The sequence below is a fragment of the Paramacrobiotus metropolitanus genome, unplaced genomic scaffold (assembly GCF_019649055.1).
Source record: "Paramacrobiotus metropolitanus isolate TYO unplaced genomic scaffold, Prichtersi_v1.0 Parri_scaffold0000007, whole genome shotgun sequence".
In the NCBI taxonomy this organism is placed as follows: Eukaryota; Metazoa; Tardigrada; class Eutardigrada; order Parachela; family Macrobiotidae; genus Paramacrobiotus; species Paramacrobiotus metropolitanus.
Genome location: NW_026570227.1, coordinates 24664 through 45573, shown reverse-complemented (window position 1 = coordinate 45573; position 20910 = coordinate 24664). Strand labels below are relative to the sequence as shown.

The window sequence follows — 20910 nt, the reverse complement described above, 5'->3', positions numbered from 1 at the left end:
TCGCTCGCTTGCTTGCCCTTAGGGCTGCTGAGACCTATACTAGTTAATTTTAACCTTCTACCAGTTTGGTTTGGCAGTAACTGCTGGCGAACATTTATTGTGGCTGCACCGTGATTACGTCGTGCACCGTGATTACACCGTGATTACACCGTGACTACCGTGCACCGTACTTACATTGCAATTTCGTACTAATGTGAGAATGAGTCTGAACTCTGAATGACTGACCTTGTCTGATTACATGCAAATTGATGCAATTTACTTAATAGGCACTCTGTAGAGCACTGTGGTCGCTATATTCGACTGTCTCATCACGTTTTTATTTAATTATGTTCGGTAGCGCGGCTGTTACTTTAAGTTACCTTACAATAAATTTTACAATATCTACGAGCACGACACACCGTTAGTGCTGTAATCAAAAAACCGTGAAATCCGCTTAATTAATCCAGTTAATTGAGCGGTCGCTGGTGGCACTTAACAGTAACCTTTTGTGACGCTGTGTGCTTGATATATGGAGCAGCCGCCCCAGGTGGCTGCTGGTGTACAATTCATGCATTTCCTATGGAAACGATCAGTTTATTGCACCCCATTTTCCCCTGTTTCTGTGTTTTTCCCTATTTGGGCAATAAATTCTTCTTCTGTGGGAGACCCGTTCTTCTCTCTCACACCCAGATATATCTGTATTTGGAAGGGGGTGTTAGACCTTCCTTCTGACACTTTTCTTGTTTAAACCTGCTCTGCTCAGTAAACAGTGGTGCGGCTACGTGAACTTGCTATAATTTATTGTTACTTGTAACAATTTTGTTGCCGCGAACTTGTTATTTTTCTTAATAACACCCAGAACAGATTTGCAGCAGGAACTTTTATTACGAAGGACAACTATTACTAGGTTCACCACTTATCAGTCAGACACAACAGTTTTATAACAGCGTAGTAATCACTGAAAACTGGCAATACCAAACAACAGAATTATCTCAGTTAATCTGCATTCCGAATTCCATTTCGCAGCTATTTCCAGACCTGGTTGGAGGTTGGTAATGTTCGACAAAAGAAACTACTATCAGAGGCTGCACCAAACACAGATTCGCCAATCAGTGCTGATGGCAATAACTGCTAAGAAACTGAAGGAAACAACAAGCAAATCGTTCAGTATTTGTAGTTAACAGTCAGCGTGACACAGGCCGCCACCGGTGCGGCGCGGGCCCTGGGCAGCTCTACCGGGCGCACAACACTCCAGCGGCTCGACGCGGCATCGTACACCTCCCATTCCGTCAGCGGCGCCCCGTCGCGGCAACACCCACCGCACACGTACAGCTGGTCGTCCAGCACGAACATGCAGTGTCCGTAGCGGTGCACGACCAGATCGGGCAGGCGCTGCCACTGGGCGCCTGCCACGCCCAGCTGCAGCCGCTCACAACTGCTCAGGACGGTCATTCCAAACGGCACCATCAACCCGACTCCGCCCGTTACATACAGGTAGCCATTGTAGATTTTCGCGGCGAAATTGCAGCGCGCCTGCTGCATCATCGCCGGCAGATCGCTCCAGGCGTTCGTCTCCGCGTCGTACATTTCTCCAGAGGCCAGGGGCAGTGTGTCGCGGGCGCGGCCCATGGCTCGGTATCCACCCAGGATGATGAAGTACTGGTTGTTCCACACGTCGAATGCCGCTTCTTTTCTGGAATTAAACGAACAACTCGGACAAACTTAAAATCAGGACGCCAATATTTTGTATACTTTGCTGTAAAAACTAACCTAATGACTGTGGAATTACGGATACTGTAATCAAAGCCTCGCGCTGCGGGATCGTACGCGAAGGAGAGCGCGTACGGCGAAGTGTCGGTGCTCCAGCCGTACACGCGGCCCTGGAGGCTGACCAGCGGGCCAACAGCACCGGTCAGGTGGTTCTTGAAAATGCACTCCATCTGCGCTTTCACACCACCAGCGTCATTCTTCACAATCAAAGTCAAGGCGTACGCTCGCAGATACATCCAGTGCTGGACGCGGAACAACATCCGGTTGTCCGCTAGCGGGCCCATCTCTTTGACCGTGTTCCACGACGCCAGCTCCGCCGGCAACCGGATGCGGCGCAGCATGTTGTGGTGCGCGTCGTACCAGCGCAGACTGGCTGTGTGTCCGTCGGCGGAGAACAGGCAGGCCACCTCGGTGTAGTGACGCTCCCGCGGCGCGGCAGTCAAGCGGACACACGAGGGCGGGAAGAGGCGTGTCTGCAGCTCCAGTAAAACGTCGCGCAGCGGCCCGGTGGCGGTGAGAAGAGCCAGGGACAGCGCGTCACCCAGCAGATCCCAGCGCAACTCCGGTAGAACGGCTCGGAAATTTTCCAGTGTCCAGCGCGTCGGATAGTCCACGCGGAACCATTTCATCACTCTCTAGCAAGGCAGACAGGTTTTCAGAACAACGGCGTATTTTGGAGAGCACTCACATCAAGCGTTTGGTACAGCTTATCACGTGATGCGTACAATCTACTGTGGTACTGTATTTACTGCACCACGGGGCGCCTATGTAACCCCGAAATTATGAAGAACGAAACGAAACAGCAAATATTTACATAATTATACAAGAGTGTCAGACTACATACCCACGTGGAACTACGATAATCGTAAAGAACCATCTCACACAAACAGAACGGCAAATACCTCCATAATGTTTATGTATAGCGGCGTAGCAGTTATGCGAAAAATAGCACTACGGTAAATTGAACCGAAAGTTTCGATTAACTGAAATACACTTATCTAAAGTCCACAAGTATTAAGAATTCACTCTTAATTTTAGGAAAAGCTATTACAAATTAATGTTACCACGTATCCCGCAATTCAAACCTAATAAACCTAAGAAACCTAAGAAACCTAAGAAACCTATCAAAATGTGGACCGAAAACGTTTGACGCAAACTGTCTAACACCACCATCATTGTCGTGCGACTGCCTGCCGGCTTCGGCCAGTTTCCTTACCTGATACAGTTCCATTTCCGTTGAGAAGCAAATGAAATCCCGCCGAAGAAGCGCCAGTAAGGCATCGAGTGTCAGATCCGCCTCGGCCACGGTGGGATCGTCCGGCGGTGGGGGCAGGCTTTGGCGCGCATTGGCTGGCTGAGCGCTTGCGGTGATACTCGAGGCCACTGTCGCCGGTATCGCGACAGTGGCCGGAGGCTGGGCGGTCATCCCAGCCAGAAAGTTCTGGCCAGCTGCCGAAGCCGTTGGCTGTGGCGTTTCTACGTAGCAAAGAAACCCGGACACCATCATTTAAGGCATCGGCTTTTACTATCGTAATAAAATGTTATCTACAGATACAGATACGCCTCCACCGCCGACCAGCGACTGTACACCACAAACTTGCCTGTAACAACGGCCACCAGCTGCGGCGGTGTGCCCCGTTCCGGATCGCCGCTTCCGCTGACGCTAGCGTTGACATCACGGCCGGGATCGGACTTGACGCGCGTGTTCCTGGGAGTACTGCCGCCAGCGTCGTCCGCTTTGCGTTTCCCTGCACTGTCCATGATCAGGTTCTAAACAACCAGTCAAACCATTAGTGCTATATGTTGCATGCTTTTGACAATGCTCCTTACTATTTAACGCTTGTACAACAATAAGATTTCTTGGAAACTTACGGAAATCTAAGAAACCGACGAAAACTCAGTTGCTCTAGAATTCTATGAAACCGAACGAAGTTAAAGAAACGTCATCCAAGTAGACGACCGAGCTTTCGACTGCGATAAACTATTTTAAACTAAACAAAAACACGATAAACTACGATAAACTATTTTAAACTAGCAGAATGTTAGTGTGGCTGATCAAACACTGTTTTGCGGAGTCAACGCTGCAAATTACTCGAAGTGGACGTTCCCACAAACACTGCGGGAAAACTGCTGTAATACTCTCGAAAATCAAAAGCTCCACGAAGACTGGGAAGTATCGGCAAATCAGGCTTTGACAAACAGCTTTACGTACGTACCTAATATCAAGCTCCTTCAAGAAAACAAATGCAACATCTCACCACGCGCCAAATGCTTGACAGGCGGTAATATTATTGAAAAAAATGAACAACGATTAGAGATCTAGCTGCACTTCCTCTTCTAAGTTCTGCGTCGAAGTTTAAACCGAAATTAAATCAGTAACGAAAACCAACCACGTAGACGAAAGACTGTCCAATACACATGCAGCACAAAGCCGGCGAACGGTGTCTGTGGAAGACGACCAGCGTGCGAACCTGACGAGGGAACAGGCGTGGCCGAGACAGCAGATTGGCTTACGCCTAAGCCGGCGCCGTCACTGTGGACACGGATCCTCTGTGAGTCAGCGTCAGCTTATTGGCGGTTTCTTTGTCAGGAAGACACCGCGCCGCTTTGCGCTGGCTCACTCCTTTATCAACGCAGATTCAGGAGATAAGCACGCGGGACGCGCACAGATTGGACAGACGGATTCTACCGGTAAGCACGCTTACACGTGGGAAAGGGGAACCTGGATATGAGCATCAAAGCCTCGCTCGTCGCCGCTCGATGACGTGACTGGGCGTGGGAACGATCTGAACAAGATTGGTTTGCTACAGCTGTACAGTGTTTTCCGTTTGCATGTACAGTTTATCGATTGTGATTAAATAAAAATGCAGTTCTGAACAAAGGCAGTTGTTCAACCGCTGAATGATGAGGCAAGGCATGTCGACGTTCCTCTCACGCAGACGCAGTTAAATGCTGGCATTTGAATCCGATTTATGTAAAACCAACTGACCAGGGCACATTTTCCCCCTCCAAATTCAAAAAATTCTCATATTTTGTACAATGGTAGTGTACTATTGTAGCATGCTAAAAAAATTTCTTATCTGCCATCGTCAAAGGGGCGTGGCCAGCCAAACGTTTGCATACTATCACATACTGTGTAATGCAGTGCAGTACAAGTTATTCGTAATTACAGTATAATGTCAACTTTTCCTGCAGCAACGTGGACTTTTGCGGCTGTCGAGTAATGATGTAATAGAAGCCCGCGTTCCCAAAAACGAATATGTCCGCTGTTTAGAATTTTCTGCAATCTGCGCCACGTGTCCAGATTTCCTCGAACTGCCGGTAACATGCGAGTCTGCGACCGTGCACCAACTGGTTACATCCCACACCAGCGGCTTTCCTTGGCGGACAGGAATCAGCGTCAGCCCGTCTGGCCTTTTTCCGCCTGTGCTCGATAAGCCGGTCGGTTCTAGCTGACAAGAAAAACCGGCGCTTTCGCAACAATTCTTAGCAATACTGTTCATTTCTTTGTGCCCGCCCATCGTCCCATGGTAGACGTATTGCAGGATAACCCGTGATGTCCGTTAGTTTCTACTTGAGCGCCGCACGCAATGCAGTTGTGTGCCACTACATTTACATAATTACTAGTATCGAAATTTTTTTAAAGCTCTTTATGTGCTGCCTTGCGATCAATGGCTCTACTCTTCATTAGATTGGTTTGAATTCAAGAGGCAAAACAAATTACACAACTGTGACAAACACGAATGTACAAGTTCGCAAAAAGCTTCCACTTGCTCTTCGTCGAAGCCTTCTTCGTGGTCTTGGCCTTCGTCTTGGTATTCATTTTGGCATTCATTTTGGTAATTGTTCTGGTGTTCGTCTTCGTAATCGGCTTCTTCTTCTCCGGCTTCGTCTTGGCCGTCGTCTTCGTTCTCTTCATTTTCTCCCTCCTCCTTTTCCTGCTCCTCTTCCTCGTCGTCGCTCATCGACACTCGTTTTGTCTGGAGCAGACCAATTCTGTCAAGCAGTTTGCCTATTGCGCACATGGATTGTTCCCATTCTTCCTCCATACCTGGAAAAAACGGACGTAATGCATCAGAAAGCAATACAAAGAACAAATTTAAAAAAAATGAAATGGTAACATGTCCTGCTATAGTTGAGATGCCTTCGCAAGAGATTATTATAACGTGCATTTTTTTGCAGTTTGAAGGCAAATCGACCCACAATAAGACTTTTGGTACACCTTTTTGTCTTTAAATTTTTTTTTTTGAAATTTTTTCAACCCATCGATTAAAAACCTCACCGTATGTGCGCGTACTATCGTTTTTCACGCCAATGTAGGTACACAAAAATCTTCGGCTACAGAAATGCCGTAAAACAACACAAAAGCTGTTTGGGAGTGCGCGATAGTTGTTGGGCTTGCACACGAATTTAACACCATTTACCGGCACATTTCCCTTAAGGTTACCCCTATTTTGGCTTTTACCGTTCGCGAATGTGGAGATCCTGCGATATCGACTCAAAACTCAGTCTTGACCATTCTAAAGTGTTTCTTAGTTAAAATCATGAAAAATTCAACCCCTGTAACCAGTGTCATAGGTTCAATAGTAAACTTTAAAATTCAGCATTTGGTAATTCCGCTTAAAAATTAACTAGTCTGAGTAGATTGAACTGAAATTTTTGGTTACCGGCCTGTAAAATATAAAACGCGATTCTCCTGCACCTTGCGAGAGCTTTTTTGAAAAAAGTCCATTTTAAAGTTGCAACTTGCAAAAAACACTTCGTCGGTTGTTTGATTCGACAATAACTCGAGCAAAATAAACTTTTTTCAAAATCGCCCTCGCAGTTAGACTTTTACGATATCTGTACATCCACTGTCAAAATATCAAAATTCTACTCTATTCCGTTAGTGACTAGTTAATTTTCAAAGCCTATTAACCGCATTTTTAGCTGTAGGATTCGAAAGTTCATGCAGGGATAAATCTCATTTGAAGATGTTGGCAGTCTCAGTTCACCACACATACCACGCAGGAATAGCCCGAAAGACCAACTAGACAGCCGATTGTGCGCTGCCCAGCTACACTCATGTGTGATCAAAGTCTTTTGAAACCCAGCCGTACTTTGCTATTGCTTTATTCGGCTAGTTGTTTCAGAGTTTGCATCCATTTTGCTACGGTTTTATGATCCAGTAAAACAAAAGATACCAATCGCAAACAGGTGCTCCCCATTCATTTGACTGCATGTCCAAATCTAATCGCTTGCATATACGGAGGCATGCAAAATGGTAAGCCGGGCAGGACATTAATTACAGTACTGGCTCCTCTGGGTCGAATACTTTAAAAATTCATATCTCGCCTCCCAGTTACTATATTTCTACACACTTTTCCCCACCAGATAGAGCACACTTCAGTTGGTGGGATTGCAAGTTTTGAGAAACTGGCCTTTTTGAGAAAAGCCAAAATAGGGGTAACCTTAAGTACCTTGCTGTGTGTACGGCGCTTGGCGCCATCTCTGTGGATCTTGACTTAACACGGTATTATTCACGAAAAAGAAGTTCTCTGCTCTCGGTATCCAGGGATGCAGGGTATCCAGGTTATAATTGAAGGATGTACTCGTGCAGTGGGTAAAAACCACAATCACATTTTCGGCTGCGTTAACGTCTGGTCATGATCCACCAAGCCGGATCAAAGCACTACGCACATTGTCCGTGTTCCTGGTTATGGTCCCGTTAAGAACGACGACAATGACCGATACGACGCCGGCATTCTCCGCGGTCTGCGTAATCTCCCGCACATGAGCAGCGTCTTCTTCCTTGCCATTTGTGTTACTCAGCCCAGGGCTGTCGATGAAGCGGAAGTGCAGTCCGTCCACCTCGAAATCATAACTATTGCTGAAAAGGGCGCGGCACCTTTATTATTCAGGTTGTACGCCTTTTTTCGTACTCATGGAGCAGTATGCTGTAGTTGCCGAAATTAATATCGCCGGCAAAATTATTTCTTTGCACATACACACACCTACCACTTCGTTGTTCTGCTTTGTATACGATCGCCGATGCCGTATTCGCTGTTCGCGCAGGCTTCGGTAGCCTCGTAGAATTCAGTGGGTATGGCAATGCGTGGGGACGTCGCAGAGCCCCCTTTGACATAGCTCGTTATGTAGTTAATCAAGGTCGACTTTCCAGATCCAATTTCGCCGAGCAACAGTACGACTAATCGATCGTTAGCAGACTGACCGGACATGTCGTACTCATCGGTGCCCATACGACGACGGATGATATTCCCCATGTTTGAAGACCAGCGTAAGCTTTTCACCTCTAACAATTGTAAGGAAATACTAGGGAGTCTTGGCAATGTAGCTAACCTTTCGGTCTGACAGTACTGCAGAAGGCTTATAAAACAGTTGCAGTCTGAAACGCGTTTCAGATTCTGTTAGTTTTGTGCTTTTATTGACCCGATTGAGGCAGTCAATGCTCATCTGACAACCACAAAGTCAGCCACACAGATAACAATGTCAGAATAAAGTAGCTTTCAGATATGCTTCATCGTAATCGCACTGTTGCAACAGATTGCGTATTAGCGATATGACCACAGTATTTTTAAAAGCGCTTGCCGGTAACTCGGTATTAACCTCTGCCTTAAAATTTGAAAGTCCGTGTAAATAAAGCACTGACATATCTCAGAATTACGACTTACCTGGCTACTGATACCCAATCACATATTTCCAAACGAAGCGGAAGCCGACAGACGTGATACCACTGTTATTGCTTGTTACTACCACGCCAACAAGAGGATGGCAATACGTGGCTTAAACAGTGAATACTGTAATTATTTCGAAAACCATTATGCATGGTTTTGCGATAAGGATCTGTACTTGAAGTTGCCGTCAGTTTGAATTGTCATCTAAATTCCGATAACAAATTTTACGAGGTTTCTCAAACATCCGGAAGAGGAAAGACAGCGATTTGCACAGCGGTATCTATAAACAAAGGCGGGCGAAAAACAGAAATACTTTCATTTAAATTCGCCGCCGGAGGTGCTGTTCCCATTGTAAAAGCCACGTGTGCTCGCTGGATTTTGATGCATATCCGTTGACGCAAGTTTGTGATGTGTGACCTTTATCTTTTTATAGCGGAATTGGTATCTTTCCATTAGGGTGTGGTTACCCGCGACCTGCCACTGCTGCCGGTAGGTGAGGCGGGATTGTTTTAGCGGGACTGACGCTGGGATCTGGGCCTGATGCAGCGGCACGCGGGTGTAGTTCGGCTGGCCTCCCGCTGTACGGAACGAACCGTTCCCTTGGCCTTGAGGGGTATTGTCGGGCGGAAGCGTTTTTCGGGATGGTAGGAAGACGTCGGCGCCCAGTGAACCAAGTTCCCGATTTGGCTTGGCGGAATTCGGCTGGCCGGTAGCGTTATCGGCAACATCGGGGTAGGGGGAGGTGCCGGGCGTTGGGCTGTTGCTGGCGTCACCGCTTAGACCGCTCGTTGTCGGCTTAGGATCGGCCGAGGCCGGACTGGTGCCGTCCTGACCTGTTGGACAAAATTCATTTTCCATGTTTATACTATACGCGAATTTCTAATTGCATGCAGATATTTTACAAGAATCTTTGATTATTGGCATGGCTTTCGCTTCTAATACGAATTTCTAACCATCTCCTTCAAAACAACAGCGGCATCAATTAACACGTGCCGAGTACCAAACATGGGCAATAGGGACAAATTGACGACAAATTAACATCTATGTAAAGGTTTTCGATGTCCTCTTCAAAATTACGATGTCCCCCTCCCAAAGCTCTCGAAAAAAAAGCCAGGGCGTTTAACTCGGAATTTACGGTATTTACGGTACATATAACAAAACAGAGTTACCAAATTTTTATGGCGTTGTATTTATTGACAAATGCAACCCATTACTTATGCAGTACCGAGTTTCAAGTGATGTTGACGGTGTTTCAATGAAAGGCTGAAAAAGCACGGTAATAAATGCCTAACACAACAGTATAATTACAATATTTACCACAAGAATTTATCTGCGTTTTGTAATTTTTGTTAAGAAATTGGTTTAATATTTTTTTATATTGCCAAAATATTTAATAATAAAGAATGGTACAATTTCCGATACAAAATAATATAAAAATAAAAAATATAAGATAGCTATATATATAAAAAAAAATATAAGATAGCTATATAAGATATAAGATAGCTTAAATATAAATATAAGATAGCTTTGAGTCATAGACTATAGAAACAGTGGTCAGCAAAAAATTCACTGACAACTTGACCCTTTTAAAAAACACACACACACACGCAAAATCGAAGTCAAACGGCTTTCAACACCACAACAACGGCATGGGTAACTAGTCAGCGCCCTTATCGAAGAGAATTCAAGACATACAAACAACCATAATTAATACAATCAAGCGAAAGAACTGTGATACGTACGTACTGTTAACCAGACCAGCAACGATGATCAGCAACACGGTAACTGGCACCGCGAGCATGGTTCGGTTAGAGACTGCTTAAAGGACGCTATGAAAATAATAACTTCACTTGGGGAATTCTTATGAAAATCGTGTGCGCGCTTTTATAATAGACGTGAGAAGAAATCGAACATGGCATGGTTAGAGAAAATAATGTCGCGGCAGGAGAAACGACACGTCGGAAACGATGACAATAATGTTACGGGGAAAGCCCCCGGTCAGGACGGATATGTAGGTGAACGGGAAATTTGGGTAGACGTTGCTAAGCAGCCATGCGAGCATACTCTCTGTACAAGTATCATTTATTTTACACATTTTATGTTAATAATAATAATAATATTATTTATATTAATAATAATATCATACAAGGATGAATTACTAAGTTAAATTCGGTAAGCCGCTGACACTACATCTTTGTTGGTAATGCGAAAACGGACGCCATGTATCTGAGAGCGAAAAGGTTGGCGCATCGGGGCATGTGCAAAATCGAGGTCTGGGCAAGCGGACCTCGACCATGAGTTTCCGACATTCCTTCTTTGCCCGACTGCCCCAAACAATACCGACTATCCACCGTGGTTGTGGTTGACAGCTACAGGGTCTTGTGTGCGGATAAGGAATCGGCCGTCTTGGTGAACAAAGAAAGGGCTTTTAAGGCGGTTTGATGATCTGCGACTGGGCAAGGTGCTGCCGGTACGCCTGCACGGGACAGATCGAGCGGCAGGTGGCCGCCAGCGCTACGGAGCAGCCTAGCCCGGTTCGGTCGGTTTTGGTGACCTTAAGGCGCACGATAACTTGGTTCCCGCAATCAGGGTGTGCTGAGCATCGCATCGGTCATTTCGTGGGCTGGGCACTTCGCCAATACGTTGAAAACCAAAATACAGCATGCCTGAGCATGGTAAAGACTGCCCACTGCATCGCCAGTTCGTAAGAAGATATTCCAATATGGCGAAGGCTGCGTTTCAGGCACCGCAGTATCTGCAGGGTCACAGGTTGGCTTGTGTACGGGCGCGGGGCAGCAAGGCGTCGGTAGCCCTGCAGTGCCCGCACCACGAGGTCGTGATCTATGGGTGATTTTAGGTCCGCTTCGCGGTGGCGCTTGTGTATGCCGGCGAGGTAGACAGCGACAGTGCGGAACGATTTCTTGGTGGAGAATAACCGAGCGACGTATTCGGTGACGGTATGGAAGTTGGCAAGCCGGCAAGGAAGTTGGCAATCTGGACTTGCAGGACGCTGCGAACTGGTTGAATTCGGCGCGTCGTGCGTCTTTCTCGTGGAGTTGGCGATGTGAGCGCTTAGGAGCCGGTCAAGGCTGGCTGTCAGCTGTATGTTTGGAGCAGTTGCGGGAAAATGTCTGGGCATGGATCCGGATGTTCCAGCGCTGTTGGTGCGAGGCTGCGAGCACCTGTGACCATGAAAACGAGACAGAGAATCAGCAATCTCGCTGTTAACGGCGCGTATATACTTGAGCGTAAAGGTCATGTTAGCGGAGGCGGCCACCGTTAGTATGCTGCGCATAAGGTCCAACACGCTGGCGTTGGTCGTTCGCAGGTTTCCAAGGCAAGCGTGGCCCCTTCGTTTTCACAGTGAAAGATGACTCGTTTCCCGCGCAGACTCGAGCCACATACAAATAGGCTAAGAACTGTGGGAATCAGTTCCAAATACTCGATGCACGGCTTTCGCTGGAGGATCCACTGTGGCCAGCGCAGATGGAACCATGACCCTTGATAAAATTCCCCGAGTCCGTGAGTTCCAGACGCGTCTGTATACAGGTTAAGTGCTTAGTACGTCAGCTCAGGTCCAATTCGGGCGGATAAAAATAGTTGTGCCGTTCCTGGCCGGGAGGAACTCTCTCCACCCGTCGAGATCTTTTTTCGTTTCAGCGGTAATTACAATAGGTCTTCGGCGGCGGTTGTCGGCTAGGGGAGCAATCTTCCGCCGCGTAAACAGCCGGCTTGCTGAGGTACACTTGGAAGCGAAGACAAGAATTCCGATTAGGCATTGAAGCGGTTGTTTCGTGCACAGGTCACGGTTGCTCCAGTCATAGCGTGCTTCCTCAATGCTTCGTCGCTTGTCGCCTGGTAAACTGAGGGTTTGACGAATTGAGTCCAGGTGTATGCCCAGAAACGTCAGCTGAGTCGCAGGCCCCTCAGTCTTGTCGTGCGCCAAGGGGACCCCGAGCTCACCGCACGTATGAATCATGGTGACCATTAAGTACTCCACTCTTTGCTTCCGTGTCTGCCCAGAAAAAGGTAGTCATCGACATACTGAGCATGCTGTCCAGGCCGGCAACATTGGACACGATCCAGTGAACTGGGCTGGCAAACTGCTCAAACACGCACGGCGATGCTCTGCACTTGAAAGGTAGCATTACGCCAAAAAAACTAACCGTTCCGCTGGTAACCTAGCAGGTTCCATTCCAGTGGGCACACAGGGATCAATCGGAATGCGGCTTTCAGACATCCATTTGTGCCATAAGTGCACCTCTACCGCGTTCTGTCAAGATCGACCCCTTTGAAAAAGGTGGATGATAGAACTGGCTCAATCGGTGCCCAACTTTTATCGCGCGACAGTCGCGGACACGATCGTGACGCTGAGGTGTCCGCGATGCCCGTATATCCCCGCGACGCACGGCGACAGTGCTTATGCCGCAGTCAGGCTTACCTGCCCCGACGGCGCGATGAAAAATATCGTTAATCGAATATTTGTAGTTAGGTTACTTAGGTATGTCCTTGTTAACATGACTGTAATTGTGTGATAATTAAAACTTACAAAATTATAAATTTCAATTTGTCGTGTGTACTGTTAAATCAGTGTGCTAGAGTATACTGCACCACACAATAAAAAGACGCTGGATCCTTGTTGAAGTCTCTGCCGTAGAAATATTGAATCAGTTTCCCACCTTCTTCGCCTGAATTTCATGTATATCGCATTTCTATTCTGCTAGTATTTTTCGTGAATTTTCAAAAAACCTTGCATGCACTTCCGCGGAATTCTTGTTGCAGGTACAATACTGTACACTGTGCTATTCTCATCCCCAGGATGTCTTTTTGTTTAATCGAATGATCTAGTTCTGAGAAATAAGAAAGTTATTAAGCAATGGAGTGTGTCAAACGAAAATAAAGCGTACATTGACGAAACGCTCAAAGCGTTGTTGTTTGATGGTAACATTGAAAGCGCTGTCTTCATTACTTAGTTACTCTAATCTAAACCCTTCGATGATCATATAAATATTCGGCAGTATTTTACCCACCGTTTCCCGTTTTGGCCGTGACCTTTCCCATCTCCTACCGCAGGCGCCACACCAAACGCTTGGCCGTGTTCATCTGCCTGGGCGTCGTTATCTACGTCCATCTGTTGATTTTGCCGCCATTTTAGTCGATCAACTGCTGCATTATCCGGCCGTATACGCCAAGTACCAGGACTGCGGGCATTATTCGCCCGACTTCCTGGATTTTAATAAAGCCGATGACATTATCAATCGCCTCCTCCCGATGCTGATTGTCATGGTCGCCTATGTGTTCATTATTGTTAAACTGTGGCTGAAGAGAAATTCACGTCGCCGCAGCGTTGCGATTAGTCTAAGGAAGTTTCCAGCCAAGAAAAAAAGTTCCAAGCAGAATTCACAACCCACCGCTGCACAGCCATCGCCGCCAAAGAAAACCGTGAAACCGCTCGTCGGATTAACGCTGACGACGATCAGTGTGGTGGTCTGCTGGGCGCCGATACAGACGTTCTTCTTCATGGGGTTGTTACTCCACATCGGATTGCCCAGCATCATCTTTACCATCGTGCCCACGCTGTAGGTATTCGCTGCAGGCAATATCCGGTTGGGGAGCTCTGACTCTTCGAAATTCCAAAAAGTTTTCAATGCATTCAGGTTTACCAAAAGTTTTATTATGAACCGATCTTCTTCAAATTTTGCATCTGAAACGCACATAAGCATACAGATCGTTTTTTTACACGGGACTACTGTTCTGGCATTTTTTTAACATTTTAAAATGAATTATAAAATTTTTGAAACTCATTTTAAATTTTGAACAAAACGACGGAACTCTGGTTTGTTGTAAAACGATTTTTATGCTTAGTGTACTGTATTTAAGTGCGAAATTGGAAGGTGATCGGTCCGTAACTGAGACTTTTGGAACATCTGAATGCATTTAAACTTTTTGGAATTTTCTCACAGCCCTAACTCCGAACCGGATGTTGCGCGCACAAACGGTTTCCACGCCAATGAATACAAATCATCTGCCATTAGAATGACAGGAACCAAATAAAAATGTGTTTGGGACCGCAAGATAGTGAAAGTTTTCGTGCATGTACGCGAATTTGGTGCCATGTAGCCGGTCACTTCTCTTAAATTCCAAGAAAAACTCTGGCAGTTATGTTTTTGCGAATGTGCCGGCGCAATATCAAAACACCTGACATAACAAGCAGATACGCACAAAAAACTGGTAAAAACCCTTAGAAACATGATATAGAAAATTGCTAATTGCCTAGCCTTACCTATTTGCAGCTGGCGGGTCGTTTTGCCAATGCCAGTCAGTAGTCTGTGATACAACTCTTACAACAAGTTGGTATACGTTCGCAGACTTTCATGTCACCGGAAGACTGACTCAGCCTGCCAAAGTTCAAACGCTACCAGTCTTTTTTGCCGAGAACGGGGATTTTTATCCAGAAGTGATTGAATGTTGAGAGTTTCTGGCTCGGCTTTACATGAATTGTTTTACCCGTTTCATGGGTCGTAAAAATGGAGATGTACGAGTAACTGGAGAGGCTGCTGTTGAATGCAATGCTATGCTAAGGTTTCACTGTTACAGTACACATCTTCTTTTTATAGTGTACTAAGCAGGGCGCCATCCACTGGAGACCGAGAAACGGCCGAAAAATTCACCGTTGGGGGAATCGAATGGGCTATGTCGTTAGATCCGCGTAGGCAGCACCACAGCGCAAAGTGTTGAAAATCCTTGGAAGACTTTGTCGCTGTATATGAGCCGCTTCTCTCCCCACACTGTATATATAATAAACTCTTTTCGTACGAACACACTGTCGTATGCTGCTGTGCGAGTACTAATCACTGGATCAGGATGAGCCGAACGGTGGTCCGAACCTATCTTCTACAAATTTTGCCCACAAATTTCCATAAATATGATGGTTGTTTTTATACCAACCCACATTTGCACAATGTTTTCCGAATTTTAAAATGAATTTTGACATTTTCATAAATTATTTTAAAATTTGAAATTCCCATCTACGCGATCAAGAAACCAGGTTTGGTTGAAGTGGCAAATAAAAACAATCTGGTTTGATTGTTCGCGTTTGTCTAAGAAATCTCTGGAAATTCTTCACTTTTGTACGTTCGAAATAGAAAACGCCAGAGCACATAGTCATAGTCCAGTGTTGCTGCTAAACAGTTGAAAATTCAGTAGTAGTTTCCGCTAATCGGCGCTAAACGCTTCCGCCAGGATCAACTGCTGTCAACGTTTTTTGTCAACCCGTTATGACTCATACGGTTAATGACCTGGATCTGCGTCCCGTTGAGCTGCAGCACACTCCACGTTGTTCCGTGGCCTCGCGGCACATAATAGTGGCCTAGTTGCATACTGCCTCGGTACACCTGCAGCTCCGCTCCCGACACACCCAGTGCCGGGGAATTCATCGCCTCCCGGTTGGTGTAATCGTGCACCTTAACCGTATACACTCCCTGAAGCTGTTTTCGCACGGTCACGGTCTCCGGTCCGTAGCTCTTGGTGACGTCCACATCCAGGTCCGTGTGATTGCCCGGGCTGAGCTTGGAGTACCAGTACACGTGCATCTGATTGCGGTTGCCTTCTATCGGACCCCAAACATGTAAATCTAAATCCAGCGGCCATTCGCCCCAGTGTAAAACAAACCGCCACTGCTGTCGGGAGACGACGGGGACTATCACGTGGTTTTGACCCGGTTTCTCCATCCCGCCAAGGATCACCACGGTAAATGCGGTCGGCGCGAACTCGGGTTTGGAGAGGTTGCAGTGTAGTGACCCGTCGGGAGGGTGACCGTCCAGCGACCGGATACCAGGGTGGTGGCCGTAGCAGCAACGTCCCCGGTCAAGACGTTGATCCCGGAACGAAAGTGGATGAGGACCCCCGGGTTCCGTTTGACTGGTCACCGCGTTAGTGACGTTCCCATAGCGGTACCGATGCCGGTGAAGCGCTGGTTAATGTACAGCATTGGCTCGACCACCAGCGTTTGTTGGAAGGTTACCGGCATCCCGTGCAACAAGGCCGGATAGTAGCCCGGGAGTTCGAAGTGGAGGTCGTAGCTCGGCATGCTCGGTAGCGACATCGAGAAATCTCCTTTGGCGTTCGTGTGTCTCGTTGATTGAAAGTTTTGTCGGGGTAGTCGAGCGGTTACGCTGACGCCTGGAAGGTAATCAAGCTGTCTGCATCGCGAACCACGCCCTGGATGGTTCCGTGCGGAAGGAAGACGACCGGGTTGGTCGTGGTCGTTGTAGGTGACGTTGCCGCCGCTGTCGTGGTGGTCGTGGTCGTCGAAATGGTTGTTGTTGTCGGAAGTCCCATCGTTGTAGCGTGCTCTACAATTGCTCGATCAAGAAGCTTTCGGAAACTCTGCAGGGAACTTGCATTGAGAAGTTTGTCACAATCTGGTGGCACTGCTGACTGGCTAATGGTCAACGGTGTGAAGAACGCCTTAATGTTTTAACGGTAAGTTGTAACGGTCGAATGGACGTTTCGAGCACCGACGTATCCGCTTCCATATCGGCGTAGTGGACGGTCCGGTTTAAAGCGAAACTCCGTATCTTACACGTGTGATAATATGGGTCCCGAAATGCTTGAGGAAGCTTATGTATTCCGCTGGGTCGTAGAGGTCCGGTAAGGAACAAGCCGTGGATAGTAAGTATGAGTCGAGAACAGGTCTTCTTTGTTGTAGACGTATCTCATCTCGTGCTGATACGATTGCCTGAACGTATCGTTAATTGTAGCGCCGTGCCGGATGCTGCGCATTATCGGGCTGCGCATTCCCACGCTAGCATGGATTACCGGCTGCAAAGTAGACCGCGTAGTTTATCATCGAGTGAACCTTACTGATTTAAGGGAAGTGGGCCGGTACATGGTACCAAATCCGTGTACATGCACGAAAACTTTCGCTTTCGCGCACTCCCAAACACATTTTGTTTCAGTTTATGACGTTTTGTAGCCAGAAGATCTGTATACACTGGCGTGAAAACCGTTAGTGCGCGCAACATCCGGTTCGGGAGTTATGGCTGTTAGAAAATTCCAAAAAGTTTAAATGCGTTCAGGTGTACCAAAAGTCTCATTGTAGACCAATCTCCCTCAAATTTTGCACGTAAATGCACATAACCATGAGGATCGTTTTATACCATCCACTGTTCTGTCCAAAAATTTTAAAATTTTTGAAATTCATTTTAAAATTTGAAAACATGCTAGAACAGTGGATCGGTGCATGTACACGAATTTGGTACCATGTACGGGCCACTTCCTTAATGGGCCCGTACAATTTTAAGACAAGATTTTGTATTCTTCACAATGTCATAATATGGTCGCTTTCACACAAAGAGTAACAAGTCTGTGTATGTCACAGTTAGAGCGTAAAATCAGTCTTATAAGTGAAGGCCGAAAAACAGCCTTTTGCACATGATCGAAGGGTCAGCTCGCTCTGCTGTTATGTTAGTCGGACGGTCCGACAGAAATTGAATCACGTCCTAATTTATCGATAGCAAATACTGCGACATGCAAGGCTTCATTAGCCAAAGACTTACGTCAAGACCATCAATGTCCAGCGTGCTTAGAATTACGTCCTGATACTCCTCCACCGCACGAAAGATATGTTTTTCCTGTATGCCCGGTAGGCGGCAGCGTTGTACAGAGCACTGTGTCGTTGCAGTTCCCGGTGACAGGGCAATCCTTAAACCGGAGAATCGGTTCGCCGCTGTGAATACCGGCGTGAAATTCCGTCCCTAGTGGATCGGCGCGTAACAGATCGTATCCGTGACCCAAGACATTAGTGTACGCATCGCTGACACAGGGGTGCCGTTGACCCGCCAAGAAATTCCGCGTTTGGATGGCCCTGATCTGACTGCGGATCTCCTTCGGCCAGGGAGTTATCTGCGGTGTGGCGATCGGCTGTTCGGTTTGGGCTTCGTTGCTGTAGGCATCCATTGCTCGGTACAGGTTGTCGGCAACGGTTTTCAACCAGACCGGTTGGTTGGCTTCGGACATTCCATCGAACAGTTGTCTGTAAATACAGCGCAGGACCCACAGGTGAAAGCGGCCAGTTCGGTTTGCAGTCCGAAAACGCGACAATGAAATAACTAAATAATGTCGACATCCACATATCGAATGCGCAGAAATCGCCGGTACTGCTTTACTCGCAGTATTTGTTCAAACAAAACAATTACTTACCTTTTTCGTCCTGTCCTCTATATGGCTCTATTTACCGTATAATTGTTGTACAAATGCTGATAACGTTACCTGCAGATCTCGTTAAGGGACCGGTTTAGATGGACCTTGTCAAGGAGCTGCGAAATTTCCAGCAGATGAACCGGCAACGTAATGTTGTGCGCGGCAGTCTCGTTGACAACGCTGTCCGAACGCGGGCCCTTCATTAAATCGTCGGCAATTCGTACGAGCATGCTGTCGGTAATATACCGCAGCTGAATTCCATCCGCCCAGTGGACGCTGTCACCAGTGAAGGTTGTGCCGCTGCGTACCAGATGCTGGAATATCGCTTTCGGATCCACGAACACTCGGGTCCGCGATTGCTTGACCAGTAGCAATGTCTCGATCATGTGCGTGCCGAAGCGTTTGAGAAAGGCCACGTATTCGTCACCATCGTACTGCTCGGGAAGCCGGCACACGCTTTCAGCGAAATCGTCTTGAAGAGAAACATGCTCGAACCAGTTATGCTGCAGCCGGTCTTCTTCGAAAACCACTTGTCCGATGTAGTCAACGAAGAATAAACCGTCGTTGAGATGAGCGCGCGCTTCTTCCAGTTCTTCAGCCAAAATTCCGATGCTGTTGGTCATTGTTTTCTACAAGGCAAAATCCGCCTGCTAGTGCTACGTAAAAATAAATATATTGACCGAACATCAATCACTACGAAATACGTCTTAGATGTTTTACCGTGGTTCTTATCTTCAGTGTGGTTTTGATGTGATTCTGATAATCAGCGAAGGTGCGCACGGCAACCTTATATTTCTGGCTAGTGTTCGGAGGTATATCGCATTTGGCATATAGTGGACAATGGGTATCATTGGCATATTTAAACTGGAGGAGCTTCGTCGATGTGATGCTGTTTCGGGTGATACCGGAAGTCAAAGTCAGCGAACGGGGATTGGCATACTGCATCGTAGCCGGCGCCCAGAAGAGTAGGATGACGGTGGAGCGGACGTGAACTGGCCGTTTCAGGCCTTTCCAGCTCCGGCTCGCTGTAAAATCGTCCAGCATAAGAAAGTTCAGAACATTATTGCGCAATTGTCAATCAAGGGATTCTACGCTTACTGTATACGAGTGCAAAATCGACGAGTAAAAAACAATTTTTTCGTCTGGTTCGTATAGCGTTCGGTCCGCCAAAATGTCTGGTTTACCATTGAATTTGGTTTATTATCTGGTTAGCCTAGAAGTTTTATTAGTCAACAATGGGACAAAACCGCACTGATATCCGGAACTGATTAATTTTAATCAGGGTATGTTTAACATACCTGGTGTATTCTGCATCGGTTGTCTGCTGGTATACTCCTGGCAAATCAACCAACAGAATCAAGTACAGAAATGTTACTGCGATGGCAGTTGTCGCATTCTGGCAACAAATGCAGAAAACATTAAAAATTGATCTAAATTGAAACAAGTATCTGTACACTCGCAACACGCACTGATAGCACAAACACAGGACCAAGCATCACGAGCTTCGTATACTGTATGTAAACTGGTATTAAAAAGAAACGGCGTGTGCCGCAAATAACAGGCTCCAAGTCCACATGATCATTGTCGAATCAGTAAAGAGAATCTGAGAAAAATAAATGACTCAGCTAGTCTTCTGCCTGATACAAGTAGTAAACGGCGTCCCGCAAAGGGATTTTGAATTCCAGTTCCTTACTGGACTTCCGGACTGCAGTTTATGACATCATAATAATATTAAAAACATTAATAAAATTAATACAAAAAAAAGCTAATTTAATTAAATAAAATTAAAATAATTCAGGGTATATGTCAATGAAACGGACAGAAATTTTCCTGGTAAAAAACTCCAGATACTAAAACTCTGTTCTACTCAATCGCACAAAGTGCCAAAATTCTCCGTTGCTATTCACAACTTTTAATAATAAAATATTTAAAATAAAAAAAGCCAAGTAATTCACTCACACTGACATCCCTATCATCGAATTCTCAAAAAGCGCAACACCGGAAACAGCTGTATGTGTTTTTCGTCCAACATTAGTATAAACGAGATCAAACATTGGTGCCCAGATCAAAGTAAGGCTTAAAGGCTAAAATACCAACACAAAAATTTGACCGTGATAGGAAACATAGCGACTGCTGAGAATCACGGAATATGGCCTCTAAGCCCCGTCAGAGTCAGTATCGCTTTCCCAAGCGATCTGTTTCCGGGTAAGTTAGAGCACTAAATAAACAAAAATCGTGAACAAATCATAAACAACGCGAACCCTAGTGCACTTATAAATAGGAT

The 20910-nt window shown here is 46.5% G+C and overlaps 2 protein-coding genes across 2 annotated transcripts; both read right to left on the bottom strand.

The window, feature by feature from the left end:
- Nucleotides 1-1143: 1143 nt before the first annotated feature.
- LOC129582371 (uncharacterized) lies at nt 1144-3175 on the bottom strand. Its single transcript, XM_055473883.1, has 3 exons — nt 2966-3175; nt 1750-2384; nt 1144-1672 (listed from the first exon to the last, which is right to left on the bottom strand). The coding sequence occupies exons 1-3, from the start codon at nt 3173-3175 to the stop codon at nt 1144-1146; spliced, it is 1374 nt and encodes a 457-aa protein (XP_055329858.1).
- A 5360-nt stretch (nt 3176-8535) lies between these two features.
- LOC129582365 (uncharacterized) lies at nt 8536-10370 on the bottom strand. The gene is made up of 2 exons (XM_055473879.1): nt 10170-10370; nt 8536-9256 (listed from the first exon to the last, which is right to left on the bottom strand). Exons 1-2 carry the CDS (start codon nt 10222-10224, stop codon nt 8739-8741), a joined length of 573 nt encoding a protein of 190 aa, XP_055329854.1. The 5' UTR covers nt 10225-10370; the 3' UTR covers nt 8536-8738.
- Between the last annotated feature and the right edge of the window lie 10540 nt (nt 10371-20910).